At 34.5% G+C, this 20,982-nt stretch overlaps 1 protein-coding gene across 4 annotated transcripts in view; it reads left to right on the top strand.

Annotated features, from left to right (window-relative positions):
* The window catches only part of KYNU (kynureninase), a 122,552-nt gene extending 102,556 nt beyond the window's left edge, over window positions 1–19,996 (top strand). For 2 of the 4 annotated variants that reach the window (XM_032856133.1, XM_032856136.1), the window contains exons 11-14: window positions 9,362–9,414; window positions 11,473–11,558; window positions 17,730–17,960; window positions 19,356–19,996. In XM_032856133.1, the coding sequence (XP_032712024.1) occupies window positions 9,362–9,414; window positions 11,473–11,558; window positions 17,730–17,960; window positions 19,356–19,493 (508 nt within the window). In that variant the 3' untranslated portion in view covers window positions 19,494–19,996. The remainder of the gene's footprint in view (window positions 1–9,361; window positions 9,415–11,472; window positions 11,559–17,729; window positions 17,961–19,355) is intronic. The other 2 variants (XM_032856134.1, XM_032856135.1) reach the window with 1 other exon arrangement.
* Window positions 19,997–20,982: the final 986 nt, after the last annotated feature.

Raw genomic sequence — 20,982 nt, 5'->3', positions numbered from 1 at the left:
TGCCCCTCCCCACCAACTCATGCTCTCTCTCCCTCTCTCACTTGCTTACTCTCTCAAATAAATAAATCTTAAAACAAAAAATTTTCAGAACTTTGATAAGTATACTTTTAATTTTAGTATTGATTATAGTTATCAGAAATTTGATAATTCTTTAAAGTTATATATGTAAATATCATCAGGTCATAAATTTTGGTGGGTGAATAACTATTTTAATTTTTTAAAAGATTTTATTTATGTGACAGAGCCACAGTGAGAGAGGGAACAAGTAAATAAATAATCTTTAAAAATAAAAAAATCAATTAATTAAAAATTGACCGGCATAGTACAAAAAGAAAAAATAAGAGTGGACGGTGGAGGTGGGAGGAAATGAGCCCACATAGTCTGTGTGTGCTAGGGGTGGAGGACACACCGCCTATTGGGGACATCATGCAAAATACTCAGTGAGCCGGACAGAATGAATTGGTATGTGATGATGATTCACAGCGTCAATGTGTGCAGCTGAAAATCTGACCAGTTTTCTGATGCTAGAGATTTCGTGACCAGTGACTAAAGAACAGTAACCTCCTGACACTCTTAATCTTTCTCATGTTCCCCAAGGCACAGTGACATATTAAATGTAAGTTTAGGTATTTGTTCATTTACATATGTGTAGAATATTCCTTCTTACTTCCTAAGTAGGTTTTCCCCACTGTTTTCTTTATTTTGTTTTGTTTATGAGATAAACATTGGCAATATGCAGGATCACTGAAATATAATCATAGATTTTTGAGCACATAAATGAGACCATTTAAAATATCTCCCTTCAAAACAAGACATTTTGGGATGTACTGGAATAGATCATATAAAATTGGAAATTCGGATTTTAGTAATAGTGAATAGTGTCGTTTAGAAAGAATGTCAACTTCAGACAATGAGAAATTCATCAGTGGACCCTGAACTAAACTCAGTGGCTTGAATTGAATTTAGTGTAATGCCACATAAATGGTCTTGTGAAAACTGAGGCATTGCCTTTCCTATTTTCTGCATTGTGAATATATCCTGTCCCCTTTACTTCTTCTCTTTAGACCATTCAAACAAAATCTGTCGTTCAGCTGTAAGTCTAAATGCCAACCTGTTGTGGAATATACTGTGCTCTCAAAACTTACTGTATTGAAATATTTTGGCAAGTGAACCTTTTAAAAAGATTTATTTATTTATTTATTTATTTATTTATTTATTTATTTATTTGAGACACAGAGAGCACAGGCGAGCACATGGGTCAGGAGGGGCAGCAGGTGAGGAAGGAGGAGAATCTCAAGCGGGGAGCCTGCCTTGTGCCTTGATCCCATGACCCTGACTGAGATCATGACCTAAGCCAAAATTGAGAGTCAGCCCCTCAACAGACTGAGCCAGCCAGGTGCTCCTGGCAAGTGAACTTTTAAAAATAAAGCTTGCCCTGAGGCTTTTAAAAGTAAAAGCGGGCATCGATGTAGGTAAAATATTAAGTTCATTACCATCATGTGAAATCTCACAGTTAATGATTATTTCAGTTGAAATATGTTTTTCATAACTGAGGCAAAATCTCAGCTGCAGCCATAATTAAAATTCTGTTGTGTCATTGATACATCTTTCAGTATGTGAATACGTCATTTAGAAAAATAACCTCCTTGGGGTGCCTGGGTGGCTCAGTGGGTTAAGCCTCTGCCATCGGCTCAGGTCATGATCCCAGGGTCCTGGGATCGAGCCCCGCATCGGGCTCTCTGCTCGGCAGGGAGCTTGCTTCCCCCTCTCTCTCTGCCTGCTTCTCTGCCTACTCGTGATCTCTCTCTCTCTGTGTCAAATAAATAAATAAAATCTTTATTAAAAAAAAAGGAAAATAACCTCCTTATATTTAATAGGATTATTAAATTATTCTTCTACTGTACAACATAAGTTGAGGTTTTTCACAGTGTGTATGGATTTCATAATCATTTTGAGAAAAATCTCAGGTATTTTGTTATAATAAGAGTCTTTTAAATCAATGCTTAATGCTTCTCGAAGTAAATATCCATTACAATAAACTTAAGAATCTCATATAAACAATTGTATCATAAAATTTATTTTCTCTCAGTTTATCCTGTGAATGGAGTTCAAACTGTTGTTATGTGAGCTAATATTTACATTAGATTTGAGAAAGTTCTGCCTTGTATTCTAACCACTAGAAATAATAACTTCAGATAATGATCCTTTTACAGTTTGGTTCCTGTTTTTAAATGAGGGATTTTTAAAAAGTGGAAAGAAAAGCAAGTTTTTAAAATGTTGAATAAATTTCAGATAATACCTCTTCAGTACATTATGGTTACATCTCAAATGGTGGGGATAATTGTCCATTGTATAACATTGGGTAGTCTGCCTTTAGAAAGTCACTTGACTCCCAAAGAACCTTGTCCTCTCATAGCTCTGGTCTTGCACATGCTACTTTGACCATCTGGAAGAGTCCTTCCTCTTTTGCCAAAATATTCTTTCTTCTACTCAGCTTCCTCTGCAAAGTCTCCCTGACCATCACCATGCAGGTTCAGCTGCCTTAATCAGTGCTTCACTTACTGACTGCTTAATCAGACATCACATCACCCTCCTTACATACACTCATCTACAAGTAGTGAGAGGCAAGTCCCTGATCTGATCAGCTTACGTTCTAGTTGGGGGAGAAAAATAAAAATAAAAATCAGCAAGTATTTAGTACACACAGAAGATACTCTACATTCTTATTCTACACCTTCTGTTTGTTTCATGTCACTTATAATCATTCCCGTTTTAGGACATGGAATTCTTCCTTGTTCACTTTTAATTTAACAATTACATGACATTTTATTACATAGATTTACCATGATTTATGAAACCAACCTAATATTGAAGGAATTTTAGGTTCTTTTCAGTCTTCAACTGTTGCTGAAAAGGATGCACTATTCACCTCATACCTGTACAAGTTCTGGTGAACAAATTCCCAGAAGTGAATTTGTTAGGTTGGAGGGTATAGGTATTTATAACTTGTATAGCTGTTATTCATTTGTTCTCCGGGGGCGGGGGGTGGTGCATCAGTTTACACCCCACAATAATACATGAGTTACTCATCACCCATGTTAATACCAGGAGAATATATAATCTGTTTTAAATTTTAATCAATCTAAGAGGTGAACAGTGGTATCTCAGTGTAGTTTTAATTTGTATTTTTCTTATCTTTAGTAAATGGAGAGGTATTTTTAACATTTCAGAGGCATTTTCATTTTCTATGTGATCAATTCAGATCTTCTGGTCATTTTTCTTGGGTTATTTTTTATATTATTGGTCTCTAGATATTTTTATACTAAGAGGATTAACTAACCTTGTGACATGAGTTACAAATTATTTTTTTTAAACAGATTGTTGTTTGATAGAATTTTCTCTTATGATTCATTAGTCTATCGAGATAACCCTATGACTTTCTCTTTAGCTTTTTAAATGTAGCAAATTGCATATCAATTGATTTGTTAACACTGTACCATGTTGTTTTTATCCTGAAGTTTTGTAACATAGTAATATTTTATAGAAATATTCGACTTCATTGCTTTTCTTACTATGATTTTTTTCCATATAGCATTAGCATTGGCTTATCTAGTATCCAGTTAAAAAATAAATCTTTTGTGTTTTTTGCTGGGATTATCTAAATCTGCACATTAACTTGAGGAGCATTAATTTTTTTCTTTTTGTGGAATATTATTCAAATCTTTCTTGTTGTTCGGATTCAGGAGTGTTTTAAACTTTACCTTGTGTAGGTCTGGAACATTTCTTGGTACTGTATTGATTTGTTGCCATTTTAAATTTTGGATATTTATCATATTAACTTTGTGCCAAACTACCATACTAAACAATATTTTTGTTCATACTGGTACAAAATCCTAAAATTTGAAAGTAGTCATACTTTACTTACTCATTTCCAATTTTTATAACTGCAAAGTCTTAGTATTTTTTATTGTAAAGATTTTATTTATTTGAGAGAAAGAGGAGGATTTTTTATTGTAAACATTTTATTTACTTATTTGACAGAAGAGGGAGGGAAGAGCAGAGGGAGAGGGAGAAACAGACTCCCCGCTGAGCGGGGAACCCAATGCAGATCCCAGGACCTTGAGATCATGACCTGAGCTGAAGGCCAGATGCCATCCAGGCGTCCCAGCAAAATCTTTGTATTAATTGAAAGCATGTTTAGTGCTCTCCATTAAGTGCAAATTTGACTTTTAGGCTGACAAAAATATATTTCATTGCAATAAATGTTGTCTTACTACTATTTTGTTTCATTTTAATTTTCTTTTAATTAACAGCAGGTGAAGAATTTTCAAAATGTCTTTTAGGGTCTATAGAGGTGATCCTATGATTGTCTTTTTAGCTTTATTAATACAATAAATTGTATATTAATAAATTTGCTAATATAAAACTGTTTTTGCATTTCTTAAATAAATCGCACTCTTCATAACACATTATTTTTAATGTGTTTGAATCTGTTTATGATTTTTGTATTAATATTCTTAAGTCAGATTGGCTTGTGCTTTTTTTTTTTAATGTATGCAATTCTGACCTGGTTTGATATTAATGTTATGTTTGTTCCCAAAAAAGTGTGACTTTTTCCTATACTCCTTTCTTTCTTTCTTTTCTTTTTCTTTTTTTTTTTTTTGCTATTTATTCTGTTTTTTTATGCTCTGAAGTAGTTTAAATAACCTTGGAATTATTTACTTTGAAAAGTGGCAGAATTTCCCTGTGTAAACAAAATATCAAGTAAGAGGTAAATCTAATTGATGTTGAATGCTTATCCCCGAAATAAAGATTGTAGCTTTTTGAAAAGTGCTCATAAAATACTGACTAAAATTAACTACAAAATAATGTAATATTCCTAAGTGGATATATTGCTGACTATGTCTTCTGATTACAATCCAATAAAATTAGAAATTATTAAGAAACTTAAAAACAAAAACAAAAACAAAAAAGAAAACCAAGAAGACTCAATTACTTGGTAAGTTAAAGTGTCTGTGTATGTATTTGTATGTATTGAATATTACTCAGCCATCAAAAAGAATCAAATCTTACCATTTGCAACAATGTAGATGGAACTAGATTGTATTATACTAAACAAAATATGTCAGTCTGAGAAAGACAAATGCCATATGATTTCACTCATATGTGGAATTTAAGAAACAAAGTAGATGAACATATGGGAAGGAAAAAAAAGAGGGAAGCAACCATAAAAGACTCAGCAATAGAGAACAAATTGAGGGTGGGGATGGGCTAAAGGGACGTTAAGGAGTGTCCTTGTTATAATGAACACTGGGTGTTACATATATGTGATGAACCACTAAATTCTACACCTGAAACCACTATCACATTATATGTTAACTTACTGGAATTGAAATAAAAATTTGAAACAAAAAATCAAAACAGAGAAGAAAAGAATTCATGGCAAAATACTCTTGCTTGATCAACACCATAATCTTTATACAATTTGGCTTATCCACACATAATATTCATGCATTATGTTTTTTTTTTCTATGGTGGGGGATATTATATAGATATTTTTACATTATCCTCATCATTGAATGGTTGCATTTGATAAATTTGAGACAAATCTAATGTTTTTTTTTCCTTTATTCTGTCCTCACCATTTTTGCCTGGAATCCCATTTTTTTCCTTCATCTTTAAAATCCAATAACCTTAACAAACTTTAAATAAAATAAATAAAACCACTCTCGGTTATCCTCCTCAATTCACTCAGTGTTGCATTTTTTTCAATATACCTGATTCAAGTAATTTTTTATTCAGTTGTCTTGAATTACAACTTTTTAAAAAAAGTTTTTTCTGATTTTTTATTTTTTTGCTTGTCTTTGGAAATTCCTTTTGGTTATGACACAACAACTTTGCTTATTATAACATTCTCTCTTGACTCTTTTAAATCTTTTTTTCTTTCTTTCTTCTTCTTTTTTTTTTTTTTTCCTTTGGTTTATTTTTTCTCACAGCTGTCCTCTGACCCGGGTGTCTTTTCTAGTTTCCTAACTTCCTTGCATTCTTCCCAAACTCTTTATTTCTTTTATGTGTTTTATTTTTCTTTCCTGATTTTTTCTTGATTTCTGCAAGCTTGTGTTCACCCCTCCTGTTGTCAAGCTATACCAGTCCTATTCCTGCATTTCTACTGGGTAGTTTTGCATTGTATGAAATATTACTTCATTAAGTTTCTGTTGCTTGATTTACTTAACTCCTTGCTTTTTATGTTCCATCAGTTTTCTGGCAACCTTTTCCTGGTGAATGTTTTTGTGTGTGTGTGTGTGTAGATTTCTCTACTTTTACATTTTTCTTGTAAATCTTTGTGACTGCAGTACCCAGTTCTTTCTTTCAGGGGTCTTCACTGAATGAGTTGAATTTTCTTGGATCAGCAATCTGGGAAGACACCTGAACTGGAAGGGGAAAGGAACAGGGTAGCCTTTCAGCTATCTCATTCTCTGACTACTTCCAATTGTTAGGGCTCCTCTTGTTTCTTTATATAAAAATGTCTTTTCTTTTTTAATATAACAGCCGTTCTGAAAATGATCCTGCTCACCCCTGTATTTTACTTAGAATTTTATCAAGGGAGTAGCTTTTGAAATTAAAATAAGAAAATTTGGCCTTCTCTTCAGAAAGTAGAGGAATTTCCTGAAAATTCCTGGAACCTCTTCAAGTGTTACATCACTTGGACTTCTGCTGCTGTGCCCTGGTTCTTTTCTTCCATTGCTCTTACACAGTTTCTACCCATGTAAGCATTTCAGCCAGAGAAACTGTGGTCTTGGGGTAGGTGGGAAGGGGTGTTTGACAGGTTTTGAGGATAAATCACTTGAAATGAGAAAAGAAACACTAAAACTAAGGTTTGGAAGTTATGCTTGGACTAATAGGCTATGAATTTTTCCCTTTAAGAAAAGGGAAGCCATGTGATACTTCAAAGGGTAAAAGCATTAGTTATCTATAATCAACTTTTGCTAACTAATTCTAGATATAAAATTTATATATATAGAAAAATATATGTTTGTGTATATGTATATATAGAAATATATGTATATATATATTCAGAGTATACAAAATAAGCTAATTTTTAGAATTAAAGTTTGAACTAATGAATATGGGTTATAAAATTTTAATTATAGATTTTTTTCTGATGCAACAACAATACATGCTCTCTAGAAAATTCTGATATAGATAAGAATAAAACAAATAAAAGATTTTAACACTTTGACCAGAGTTAAATATAAATGCATTATGTTTTATTGGCTTTTTCATATTTTTATTCTAAAATTAGAATAATATTCTAAATATTGTAATATCCATTTTATCCTTTTTGAATATATATTCTTTTAAATAGGATTTTTACAATGGCTTCAGTAGTATTCCATTGTATGAAAGTAGTATAATTCATTTTATCAGCTATTGACGTTGTAAATAGTATTGTACTCAGGTCCTAGTACATAAATCTTAAGGTACTCTGAATACTGTAATCCAAATAGTCTTTTGAATAAATTGGAAAGAGTAAAAGTCCTGGGACAGGAAATTACACATATTTTTCATATAAATTCTCAAACTGTACTTTTGATAGGTTTTTTTACTTATTATTCTCATGATTAGACAAAGTACTCATGAGACTCCTGAGTGGCTCAGTCGGTGAAGCCACTGCCTTCAGCTCAGGTCATGATCCCAGGGTCCTGGGATTGAATCGCACGTCAGGCTCCCTGTTTAGCAGGGAGTCTATTTCTCCCTCCTCCCTGCTTATGCCCTCTCTCCCTGACAAATAAATAAATAAAATCTCAAAAAAAGAAAAAAAAAAAAAGACAAAGGACTCATTTCTTTTTCTTTGAATCTTTGATGAAAATAGGCCTCATTTTTTAAAAAATGATTTTGCCAATTTGATACATGAAGTATGGTCTCATTTTTATGATACTTCACATTTTAAAAATTGTTACTGAGATTGAGCCTTTTTTTTCTGAATTTGTGGGACATTTACATTTCTCCTTTTATAATGGCTGGGTAGCTTCAGAGGCATTGCCCCTTCTCTGATGAAAAACTGGGTGAAAACTGATAGGTGCCAAGTAGCAGTCTTCTCCCCATCATTGGTTTGTTTTTTGTGTCTGTCTTTTCAGCATAGTATTTTAAATATTTAGGTCTATCGATATTTGCCTCTGTATTTCCTTTTGATTTCATAGTCAGAAATTTTTCTTTTCAAAACCGTATAAATATGTGAATATCTTTTCTTTACCCTTGCATTTTTTGCAATGTGACAGTTATAACTCACTAAATTGTTACAGGATCTGAGAACTGATCTTATATTTTTTCATTTTTTAAAAAAGATTTTTTATATTTATTGGAGAGCACGAGAAAGCAGATGTGAGCAGGGAGAGGGGCAGAGAGAGTGGGAGAGGCAGAGAAGCTCAAACGGACTCTGCACTGAGTGAAACCCAACCAGGGGCTTACCCTCATAATCCCAAAATCATGACCTCAGCCAAACCCAGGAGTCCTAACTGACTGAGCCACCCAGGCACCCTTGTTTTTATATTTTCTGTCATGTTCCATTGATGCTTCATTCACTGGTCCTGTGCACATTAAGCATGCTAATAGTATTAGATACAACACACTCACCATTAGAGTCTTCTGTTTCAAAATTTATTATTTTCACTCATACATTCTACATAAACTGAAAAATATTTTGCCCAATTCTAACAAAGTGCCTTTGAAATTTTTATTTTGGCAGCATTAAAGCCCAAAATTTCTTTAGACAGAACATAGTACCAGAAATATTGAGTTTCTATTTCTCAAATTTTATATTTTTCTTTGTTATAATTCTTTTCCTCTAATATGCACACACACACATTTATATGACTTCATGCTATTTATTAATCTCACTGAAATATGACATGAGTCAATTTCCTTAGAAAGTTATTCAAGAATTTTTGCATAGTTATATAGGTTATTCTAACACCATTTCTCATTAAGGAGCCTATTGTGAAAAATATATTATTGCATTAATTGCTTTTTCTTTTTGACCTTACACATTCGTTTTAAAATCGAAATAAAAGGTCAACATTTTCTTCACTTTAAATAAGAAAAAGATCCTTAAATACAGATTTTCGGATGATTTAACATCACAAAAATAATATAACTAGTAATAAGAATAAAACTGATTTTTATCCTCATTCTTGATAAGGTTATAAATATTAATTGCCTTATGATATCATCTAACATGTATATGCTTAAATATTTGATGACTTGCATCACAAATGATTTTGGTATGCAGACCCCAGATTCCTGTGTTAATTGCAGTTATTTTTATAGATCAAAATATCTGATGTTGTTATTTACGTTTTAGGTTAGTGGGATGGTTTGGCCATGAACTCAGCACCCGATTTAAGATGGATAACAGTAAGTGTATTCAGTTTCACTTCCAAGTCATTTCATTTTACCTTTATTTCAATTTTCATCTGTCTTCGTATGATATGTAATGTACATGCCTCATGGAGAGTGCACTTTGAAAATGCCACTGAGAATTCTTAAAATAAGAAATGACATTTCCAGAGTGTAAGACTAAGTGTTTGTAGATTTTAGCATGAATTTGAGTCTATCCCTTTGTAGGGAGATAAGTGGAAGGGAAATGTAATGTACAGGACTGAGATCTCATCAACACTGAGGACCCAAAACACCAGGCAGTGAGGACAGAAAGGAATGATTTGCTTGTAGTCAGACCCGGAGAGACAGGTGTCAATCCCACTTTGCTGCTTAATCGTTTTATGATGCTGCACAAATTACATCATCTTGGGTTTTTTGTTTTCCTTCTCGCATATCTAATGTGAATAATAAAATCTGTGTCTCTCGGGGTCTGATGGGAGAGTGAGACAGGTTCAAAGTTGTAAACCAAGTAGCACGTACATAATAGTGCTATCGAATAAATGTTCATTTTTAGCTCTCTTTTGTCAGTTTTTCCTTTTGTGGCTTTTGCCACACACCAAACAATAGCAGTTGAACCCCAGCAGGTAGAAATAAAAGTACACCATGTGCGGCGTGCTGCCACACTGCCCTACTTTTTCCTGAGTGACTGACTCTATTCTTCAGTCACGTCAGAGACAGAAAGCTTCCTAAATGTTTTGAGAGTTTCAGTTCAATTTGACCCTTCAGACTGCTACCAACCTGAATTAACTATATTAAATAAATTCACATTTGCAAAAATCAAGATACAAATGATTAAGTTGGACTCTTTCATTCAAATCAAGAAACCTATATTTTATCCTGGCTGCTGGAATAATTAGCTCTGTGGTTATGCCAGTTACTTAAATCTTTTGTGATGGGTTTTCTTATCTGTAAACGAGAGAATTGGACTGTATCAGGAGTGGGCAAAGTCTCTCTCTGAAGGGCCAAAGATGAGATCTTTTAACCTTTTGTAGCTATGCTGTCTCTCTGGCAAATACTCAGTTCTGCCATTGTACTTCTAACATGGTCATAGACATAAATGAGTGAATGTGGCTATGTTCCAGTGAAACTTTGTTTAAAAAACAAGTCGAGGGCCAGATTTGGTCCCCAGGACATAGTTTATTTAGCCCTGGATTAGATGTGTCTCTAAAGACCTAGAATACGTTCTAATGCTCTTTAAGTCAGTCTTAGCTTTCATTCGATCCCCAACTAGCAATCTTAACTCTATTGCACTTGATTGGCTACTATTCAATCTAATTGATTCTAATTAGGATAATATCTGTTATTAATTTACCTTATAAATATATCATATTAAATCATTTTTTTAAAAGATTTTATTTATTTATTTGACAGACAGAGATCACAAGTAGGCAGAGCAGCAGGCAGAGAGAAAGGGGGAAGCAGGCTCCCCGCCCGGCAGAGAGCCCGACGCAGGGCTCAATCCCAGAACCCTGAGACCACGACCTGAGCAGAAGGCAGAGGCTTAGCCCACTGAGCCACCCAGGTGCCCCTTAAATCATTTTTTCAAAAGCCTTTGTCCTCCCCTAGTAGAAGCCAAATGACCTAATAATCTTAGTGCTAAAAGTCACTTTTCTAGGTCATTTCAATCATATTTCTGCCTTTGGATGGCATTACAATTACAAACCATTAGAATCTTGACATGGCTTTCTAGTAGAAAAAGCAAAGCATGGGCAGAATAAGGAATGCTGATTTGGGAGTGGGAGGACAGAGGATGTGGTTCAGAGTACAAAAGATCATTTTTATGGTCTAAGAGCTCTAGGATTTGGTAGGCTGCTATGAAAATGGGGGCAGGGGAGACAGACATTGCAGGTGAAGGGGAAATATGCCACAGGTCCATGGAGTTTCTTTTAAATACCTCAGAAAGCTTAGTAATAAAAGGTTTTAAATATTACTCTTTCTCTCTACTACCTCAGTGTCATTAAAAAAAAAAAACCCACAGAGGACATTTTTTAAGGTACATTGTATTAAAAAAATGACATGATGTTCGTTTTTCAGAGCTACAGTTAATCCCTGGGGTCAGTGGATTTCGAATTTCAAACCCTCCCATTTTGTTGGTCTGCTCCTTACACGCTAGTTTAGAGGTAAGTGATCTATGCTTCAACTTCACACATCCTATATTTTTTTAAGATTTATTTACTTATTTATTTATTTGACAGTGAGAGAGATCACAAGTAGGCAGAGAGGCAGGCAGAGAGAGAGAAGAGTAAGCAGGTTCCCTGCTGAGCAGAGAGCCCAATGCGGGGGCTCGATCCCAGGACTCTCATCGTGACCCGAGCCAAAGGCAGAGGCCTTAACCCACTGAGCCACCCAGGAGCCCTTTCAACTTCGCACATCTTGACCAATGTCTTTACTTGACTATGACCTGTCGTAGGACCATCTCTGCTAAACAGGAAGATTAATGTGCACTGTTTATAAACAGTGATCAAAGGCCAGTGTTCTCCTTCAGGACAGTGACTGTGGCCTAATTGCCATCTTTTATTTCTATCCCCAGCCTTAGCACTGTGCTTGGCACATAATAAACGTTGGCACTTGATAAATGTTTTGGAACTGAGCCAGGGAATACGTATTTTTAGTTCCACTTAGAATTTGTATGAACTTAAATGAGTTGTTCAATCTTCTCATGGTCTCTCTATTACAAAATAACCATGCAATATTTAATTCTTCATTAATTTACTTATTCAGCATTTATCTATTAAAGTATTATGTGCTGGACATTGTTGTGATTACTGGGGACTCTGCTGCTGCTGGTTCTGGGAATCAGTGAAAAGTGTCATGTCACAAAGTGCCATGTCACAAAACTATATACTTAAGGGAAAAAAATAGAGTCCTTCAAAGTAGCCAAAGATTGAATAAGGTTGTCTCATGAGGTTAAGTTGATTTTTTTTTTAAGTGGAGTGTCTGTGGCATTATATTCTTTTTTTTTTAACTTTATTTTTTATAAACATATAATATATTTTTATCCCCAGGGGTACAGGTCTGTGAATCGCCAGGTTTACACACTGTGGCATTATATTCTTGTATAATCTCTACTACTACTGTCTCAATATAGATTTTTTGGTAAATTCATACTTATAGTTAAAATTAGTTTTACCCTAATCAATAATATGCAAGGAATCAACTTGGTTTTCTAGATGTGCTTATCTACCTTTCTACCTATTTATAGAAATAGATACTTACCTACTCTACCTGTCCATTTATGTTTATATTAATATTCATATGTATATCTATGTAACTTAATTATTTGGATGTTAATTAATTTCACTATGAGACTAAATTTATTTAAGTAAATATATATTAAATAATTATATGCTATATAATTAATATTAATACATATATTAAGTAAATATATTTTTATATACATACATAGAGTAAAATATATTTTAGGTAGATATGTAGGGTTTTTTGTAAATATGCATTTCTAACAGATTTTAAATATATAGCTATTCAAAAGAGAATTTCACTTTTTTAACTTAAAGTGTTTTAAAATCATCTAGTTTGTGATATTTTAGGAAATCCTGTTGTGGAGTATTTCGGAATGAATGACTGGATAGACTTCGAAGATCTTTTCTAAACCTAAATTCTAGGATTTTGTGACCACGCAAAGCAGTTTCTCACTTTGGCCACTGGGTGGCAGTGTCAAGTTTTTTTTTTTTTTTTTTTGGTTTTTGGTTTTTTTTTAATTGAAAAATAGACCCAGTAACAAGATTTTCTCAGCCAGTGAAAAAAAAATTTTTAATTGTTTTAATTTTTTTGGGGGGGAGTAGTGAGAGAATCTGCTAGTCAGATAATGATATTTGAATTGTTTTTATACTATCTATTCAGAGCAATGCTTCTGTTAAATGTCTTAAAATGAAATAAAAGTTTGCTCACTTTGCAAGTTTGTATCAGGAAGAAAATAAGTTTCAGTGTGAAAAGCACCAAGGTGTACCTTAGGAAGAACTAGTACTTAAAGTTATTTGGTCTGATTTTCCTTATCTTTGCAAATGGGTTCTCAGCCAGATCTAGAAATTTTAGACACTCTAACTTGAGTATGTTTCCGCAATGGACTGGTTTCAAGTGTTTACCCCTTCTGCCATGAAAAAGAAGTCACATTTTCAGTTTTTCTACCACTGGTTCTCCAGGCTAGGCTTGAATGATAAAAAGCACAGAAATGTTTACCGCCATATCACACTGTATTATAGTCACCTGGACAAAGTTTTTGTTTTCAGCTGGAATCTGAAGATTGATTTATTTTCTTTCCTTAACACTTAAACTTAGCAAAAACACTCTAAAACCAAAAAGAAGTGGGATTGTACTTCTCTGCAGCATCTTATCACTTAAGTATTTCTCTTGAGCCTCTTAGAAATACCTTACTTAAGTTATTTGCTGCTGGGCTCCATTCTAACCAAAATTATTTTTATTATTATTATTTTTAAAGATTTTATTTATTTATTTGACAGACAGAGATCACAAGTAGGCAGAAAGACAGAGGGAAGCAGCTCCCTGCCGAGCAAAGAGCCTGATATGGGGCTCGATCCCAGAACTCTGGGATCATGACCTGAGCCGAAGGCAGAGGCTTTAACCCACTGAGCCACCCAGGTGCCCCTAACCAAAATTATTTTTAACTAATCCAGCATTGTGTTGAAAAAAGTGTTTTTTGAAATTCTTCCTCCCCATTATAAATTGCAAAATTCTGAAATGACAAAACAATGCATCTCTTTGCTTCTTATTCTTTACCTAAGCACTAAAATGTTCTACTCCCTAGATGCCACGTGAGTAAGCATGAGGGCTGCCATTATGTTGTTCCTGCCCTTGTTTACAGAATAGCATTATAAGAGACGGGTAATTAAAGTTCAAATAAATGAGAAATAGATGCATGAATCAAAGTGCCTTTTCTTGTTGTAGCTACTTGTCTTTCAAAAGATATCCAGCATAGTCAGAAATCAACTGGAGGAGAGATTCTAAACCTAAGAATCAGTGCACATGGATATGATACCAGTTTGACAATATGATCTTTTAAAATATTAATACGATTTTGTTTATAATTACTTATGCATTCAGTTGAATGATGGTATGAAAAATAGCACCTTATAATCATTTTCAAATTGTCTTTTTCTTTATATTATTGGCTATTTATACCACATATTTTTTTCTTTTTTCTTTTTAAGATTTTATTTATTTATTTGACAGACAGAGATCACAAGTAGGCAGAGGCAGGCAGAGAGAGAGGAGGAAGCAGGCTCCCCACTGAGCGGAGAGCCCGATGCAGGGCTCCATCCCAGAACCCTGGGATCATGACCTGAGCTGAAGGCAGAAGCTTTAACCCACTGAGCCACCCAGCTGCCCCTATACCACATATTTATATAGTACAAATAGAAATATGTATGGTACAAATATGGTACAAAATATGGTAGCAACCAGGAGGCATACTGTAGCCCTCATTGGGACACTGAGTGTGACCTTAGGTGACAGCTGTCACTTGACTACATGTACTCTTGAGTTCATTTGTCTCATTTTAAAAATGAAGATATTTATAGAAAATTACTTCAGAAATCTCAGTCTTCTAACTGCTAACTTGAAATAAAAAATATATCTGTTGTATTTTGAAGGGCCATACTTGTATTCAGTGATAGGTAGACGATTTTTAGACTCTTTCAGTATATGAATTTATAATGAAATAAATAGCTCCAAAATACAAAATTGGAGCATTCAATTAAAATATACAGCAAGTAAGAAGAAGTATACTGTGTGATTCCTCAGAAAGTGATTAGGTAGCCTATTTTAAGAATTTAAGAGAAAAAAATGTGACAGTAGAAAACATCATACTATACTTATTTTTTCCCATTTAAACTTCTCTTTTTTAGCTTTGTATTCATTTTTCTTAGTAAGAAAAATAACCAATGTAGTTGAAATTCTGCCAAAAATTGTTATAAGCTGAATATTTTCAAACTACAGTTTTCAGTTTTTTTAATTAAAAAAAACTCTTTCTCAGTACGGAAAGCATAGAAATAATGAGACACCAAAAAGAAATTTATTGTATTCTTCAGTTAACTCCTGTTATCCCCTCTTAATATTTTTTTAAAATATTTAATTTTTTTATTTGAAAGAGAGAATGAGAGAGAGAACACGTGTGCCTACGAGAGTGGGGAGGGGCAGAGGGAGAAGCAGACTCCCTGCTGAGCAGGGAGCCGGATATGGCAGTGGATTCCAGGATCATGACCCAAGTTAAAGGCAGTTGCTTAACCAACTGAGCCACCCAGCCACCACCACCCCCTTTTAATATTTGTATGTGAGTTCTCAGAACAGACCTTTACAGCCTCTGACAGGATTTTAAGAGTGCCTCATAGTCTAGTTGCCCTTACTGTGGTTTAATGTTGGAAAATGGTTTCATATTTAAAAGTTATTTTATTATCAAAGAGTAACGGTATGTTAAATTTGGGACTACTTGTCATAAAATAATGGGTTTCTAGCTATCAGAGAAATCTGCAAGAACAAAATCTCCTTTAAAAAAACCTATAAACTTAAGTAATATTCCCCAAAGTCTTGCTAACCTAAGAATACAAATGAAATATCATTAAAAGTAGTACTTCACACATTGCTCCTACCTGTATCTTATGGGGCTTATAGCAGAACCAGAAAAATTTTCAGAATTGTTTATAAATCAAATGTTCCTTGAATTAATATTAATCTCCAAAGAGAAGCTTGGAAAAATTCCTCTCCTATTCTTTTATTCCTATCCTGCCAACAAAATCACTGATGGGTCGTGCTTTGCTTCTCCCTGCTCCTGCCCTCTGTAAGAACTGATTCTTGATTCAGGCTCTCTTGATCCAAAAGTTGGCTGTGTTCCCTTGAGTCCGCCTTGTGCCAGATCCACTCACATTTTGTTTTGCAGCAGACAGTGAAGAGATGGCTCCTGTCAGACGCCATGTAGCTCGGGCTACCTGAGTGACTCGGGTTACCTCCTTGTACTGCCCGTCCCAGATACCTTCTGAGATCTACACAACTCGACCTGCTTCCACAGTCTGTGATGTGTGGTTGAGGACAGAGACCAATGCCATTCTGTCCTGTTTCTCCCATCTTCCTTGGATACTGTTACCTTCGATACAAATCCCTTTTGTCTCCTTCAGCCAAATCTGCAGCTTCCATTCCATACAGATCAAGGAAATCTTTGCCCAGATGGTTTGAGTTCTATTAGAATGCCTGCTCACACATGCCCCATGCATATACAGAAATAACTATTTCCCCAAGCTTCATAAAGTCTAGATGTCACTGAACGACCCTGTCTTTGCTCTGTGACATACATGATACAGAAAAGGGATATTAAGTGACATGCCAGTGCATCACGCTGTTTGAAGTTCATTCAGTTCTTATATGTGGGATATATTTTTAAACTCTGCTTGACCTTAAGAGATAAGCTAGAAAAGCATGTCTGCTTTGACCTCTAATGTTCCAACAACAGTTACTGTGTGTACTTGTCACTCATCTTAATATAAGACACCTCGGGCAGCAAATGGCAGTGTGTTCACACCAGTGCTGGAATTTAGCAGGGGAAAAAATGTTGAAAGAAGAGGGAAAGATAAAAGGAAAGAGTGAGAGGGAGGAAGGAAAGAGAGACAGAAACACACACACAGAAACACGAGCCTAACGGCCTCAGTACTAACATATATATTATCTAACATTACTTGCTTCCCTGTCTGACAATACTTGTTTTATTATTTAACTGCTTATTTCCTTACTGTTAACTGGGGAGATTCAGAAATTGGTAGGACAATTAAAAGTAATCTCAGTCACACTGCCTTTCATATGTACAAGCGTGTTTAGCCCTTATTATACTGTGTGGATCAAAACACTATCAGAATAGAAAAAAAAGAAAGTCTTCTTGATTGTGATTAAGTAAAATGGTTGTGAGGAAAAGGTTTGAATTTCATGATCTTTAAATGCATTTGTTAAGGTATGTTTTACTTACATTAATTATACTAAGTTGATTTAAAATAACTCTAAAAGAATGTTATCCTAACTTATTTTTCTTCTTCTTTTGTAAGTATTGTTTAAATGACATTTGTACGGTTTTTCCTGTCACAGCAACTTTGTATTCGGCTTTCAGTGGCTAAGCATTTAAAAGAGGACATGTTTTTACGAAGGATTATCTAAAACGGGATGTTTTTGGAAAGGTCGAAAGTGGGCATTTCCTTTTTTAACATGGTTCTCAGTTAATTTTTGCTTCATTGTACAACAACAAGACACTGTTAATCAGATCACTTCTTATTCTGTAGATCTTTAAGCAAGCAACTATGAAAGCATTGAGGAGAAAATCTATTTTGCTCACTGGTTATCTGGAATACTTGATCAAGCATTATTATAACAAAGATAAAGCAGATACCAAGAAACCATTTGTGAACATAATTACTCCAGCCGGCATAGAGGACCGCGGATGCCAGCTTACACTAACGTTTTCTGTTCCAATAAAATGTGTTTTCCAAGAACTAGAAAAACGAGGAGTGGTTGTAAGTATATCTCTTGCTTTGCTACCCGGTTTTCTCTCTGGGTTGCATGTTGGGGATAAAATTTGGGTTCTTTGGTTAATTTACTGTTGCATGTTATTTCACATCGGTCAGTCAATGAGGATAGATTGCCAACTAAATATTCATCACTGTGCTAATTGAAGGCACAGAGCTCTGTCGTTTTTGATAAAAGGGAAGAAACCACAAATTTTGAATATAGGAACCCGTCTTCTATAATTCATTCATTCTTTTCATTACAGTTTGAGCCGAAAAAAAAAAATGTTTCATTATAATCAATTAGGACATGTTTTCACTAGTTTTTACCAGTGAAAGCCCAAATATGTATGTTTATTGAATATACTGAATTAAAGAACATAACATAGTGGGGAGGAAGAAAAGAAGTCAGTCTTATTTAGCTGTTTGTTTGAGCCGAGTCATTTCAACCTTGTCATTTAGTCAAACAAGAACTGCAGACTCATCTCAGGGGTGTTAACATTGTAGGGAATTTTTTTTTTTTTTTTTAAACCTGAGGCCCTTAATGATCTGTTTATAGTCTCTTGAAGAAAATAAGCATTAGTAGGGTCATTTCAGGAGAAACGGTGGTCACGTATCTATCTCCAGGGATAGCGTACTTTAGGAATTGCTCCACTCGTGTGGTCCTGTCACTCCCGAGGAGAGGGTATCTCAGATTCCAGAGGCACGGATCCGTACCTCGGTGTTCCAAGTCAAGTTTTACCATTTGTAAGCTGTGTGCTCTAGGAAAGTTAATTTACCTCTATTGGTTTGAGTTTTTGCATCTGCATTTTGGGAGCAAAAATGCCTCCAAAAGTAGTTGTGAGAATTAAGTGGTCCAGTGCACATAAACCAAATATTGAGTGTGCTAACTCACAGTGGGTATTTTTTGAAGATCAGTCATAGCGATCTTCAGTCTAGACCAAATTATTTGGGTCCATTTTGTGACATTTCAGAGATAGCGCCAACTCCTTACTGATGTTATAAGAGATTAAAGGATCCAACATAAAGACTGTTGACTAAAACTCTCCATGTCCCGGGATGTTCTCATTGATTTGAATTCACCCAAGGGTTCTAGTCTCTCCAGAGTCTCCCCACCAGTAAATTATATCCATGACTTACTGAACACTTCAAGATGATTGCTGAGTAGATTTCAGGAAAACTTTTGGATACACATGATATTCATATTTTAGCTATTATTAAGAGGAGAGTTTCCAATAACACAGAAACATGCTTTACTACAAGTAAAAAAAAAAAAATGTTTGTATATTAAGTTTTAGGGAAATCAGCATGATTGCTTTATGTAAGTTTATCTTGCATGTAGATTTTTCATCATGTGAGTAATGATAACGTTATTGTGATTTTATATCCTACCCCCCCCCACAGTGTGACAAGCGAGAACCAAATGGCATCCGAGTGGCTCCAGTTCCTCTCTACAACTCTTTTCATGATGTTCATAAGTTTATCAGTCTACTCGCTTCTGCACTTGACTCTGCAGGGATCAAAAATAGCAGCGTTTTCTAGAACAACTTCAGCAAGTGTTACTGAGAGTTTCTATGGTTATTGTATTATTATTTTCAAATTTTAATGATTAGAAGTTTTCCAAAACTGATTACACATACTTGGCAATGAATTATATACTTTACAGAAAAATCTGATATATTTTTTCCAAGAGTCTGTGATTCTGAGGAATCCACGTGTCTGTCCAATTTCTTCATGCTTGGTGGATCAAAGTTTTACTGGTCTAAGTATTATGTACACAATCTTAGCTGTCACATTTCATGGTCAGTGAATGTTTTATGTTGACTTAATTTATAATTTGACAACTTCATAATGTATGTGCAGTCTTTTGTGTCAATTTTAGAAATGTTACTTTAGTTTTAATTTACCAAAGAGTTTCTTATAGTCACTATAATTTCACAGTCTGATATATGCATGATTTTGCAATATTCCATCCAACTCTAAGGAAGAAAAAATATATTTTCTAGGACGGTAGCTTTCAAATATTTTGGCCATGGCCCACACTAAGAAATATATTTAATCTCAGAGACTAATATTTATATGTGTTTATACCTTACTTACTGATTCTAATATACAAATTATATCATATTTTAACATCTGTGAAATAATTTATTTTTCAGTTTTTAGTCAACAATTCTTATAGTTGCCACTGACCATTCTGTCATGTTACCATCCCTGGCATTAACATGCTTCTCACAGTGAACAGATGATTTTTAAAAAGAGGCATCTATAGAAAAAGCAGAAGTGTCATAAATTATTGGTCTATGCTCTACTATTTATTATTCATTTTATCTTATTACAGCAAGTGTTGGTTGAGACTTATTACATTTATTTCCCAACTAACTCTTGGGTCCTAATCCATTTTACAAAGTTGTCCCTTTATTTGAAAGTACCGTAATTCCTTATTTTTTTAATGGGGACGTGTGCTGATAGAAATCTGTCCATGGTACCTGTCTCTGCAGTGGTGAAACAAGTCATCCTGAGATACTTGCGACTAAGAATTAGAATTAGCAAATGAGTGCTTCATCTCTCCCCCTCTGACCCGAATCTATGGGCCATTCTTTCCACTAGGAAACTACAGTCACACTCAACCCTTAGGACTTTCCTGGTTTTCAGCTGTTGTTGCTATAGCTACTATTCATGAATTGGCAAAATAGTCTACATTCTTATACCTGGGCAGGAAGAAGGAATGACTACAACATAATTAGTACCCCCTGATGAACAAATTTGAATGAAATTAACTTAGACGGCCATTAGAGTTAAATAAAAAGATGCAGAACTGACAGCAGTATCAGCACCTACGGTGAGAAATGTATGGAGTACTCACCATGTACCATGCGTGGTGCTGATCTATTCATACATTATCTTATTTGACCCTGTACAACTTCACAGAGAAGAAATCGTTTTGAATCTCACAGGAGTAAGCAAAACAGACATGGTTTCAGTTCTCAGGAAACATGCAGCTTAGTGGGAGAAAGAGGTAATAAAATAT

This window comes from Lontra canadensis, unplaced genomic scaffold (assembly GCF_010015895.1).
Source record: "Lontra canadensis isolate GAN:19392208 unplaced genomic scaffold, GSC_riverotter_1.0 scaffold11, whole genome shotgun sequence".
In the NCBI taxonomy this organism is placed as follows: Eukaryota; Metazoa; Chordata; class Mammalia; order Carnivora; family Mustelidae; genus Lontra; species Lontra canadensis.
Note: the sequence above shows the minus strand (reverse complement) of the source record. Positions and strands in the feature narration are given on the sequence as shown.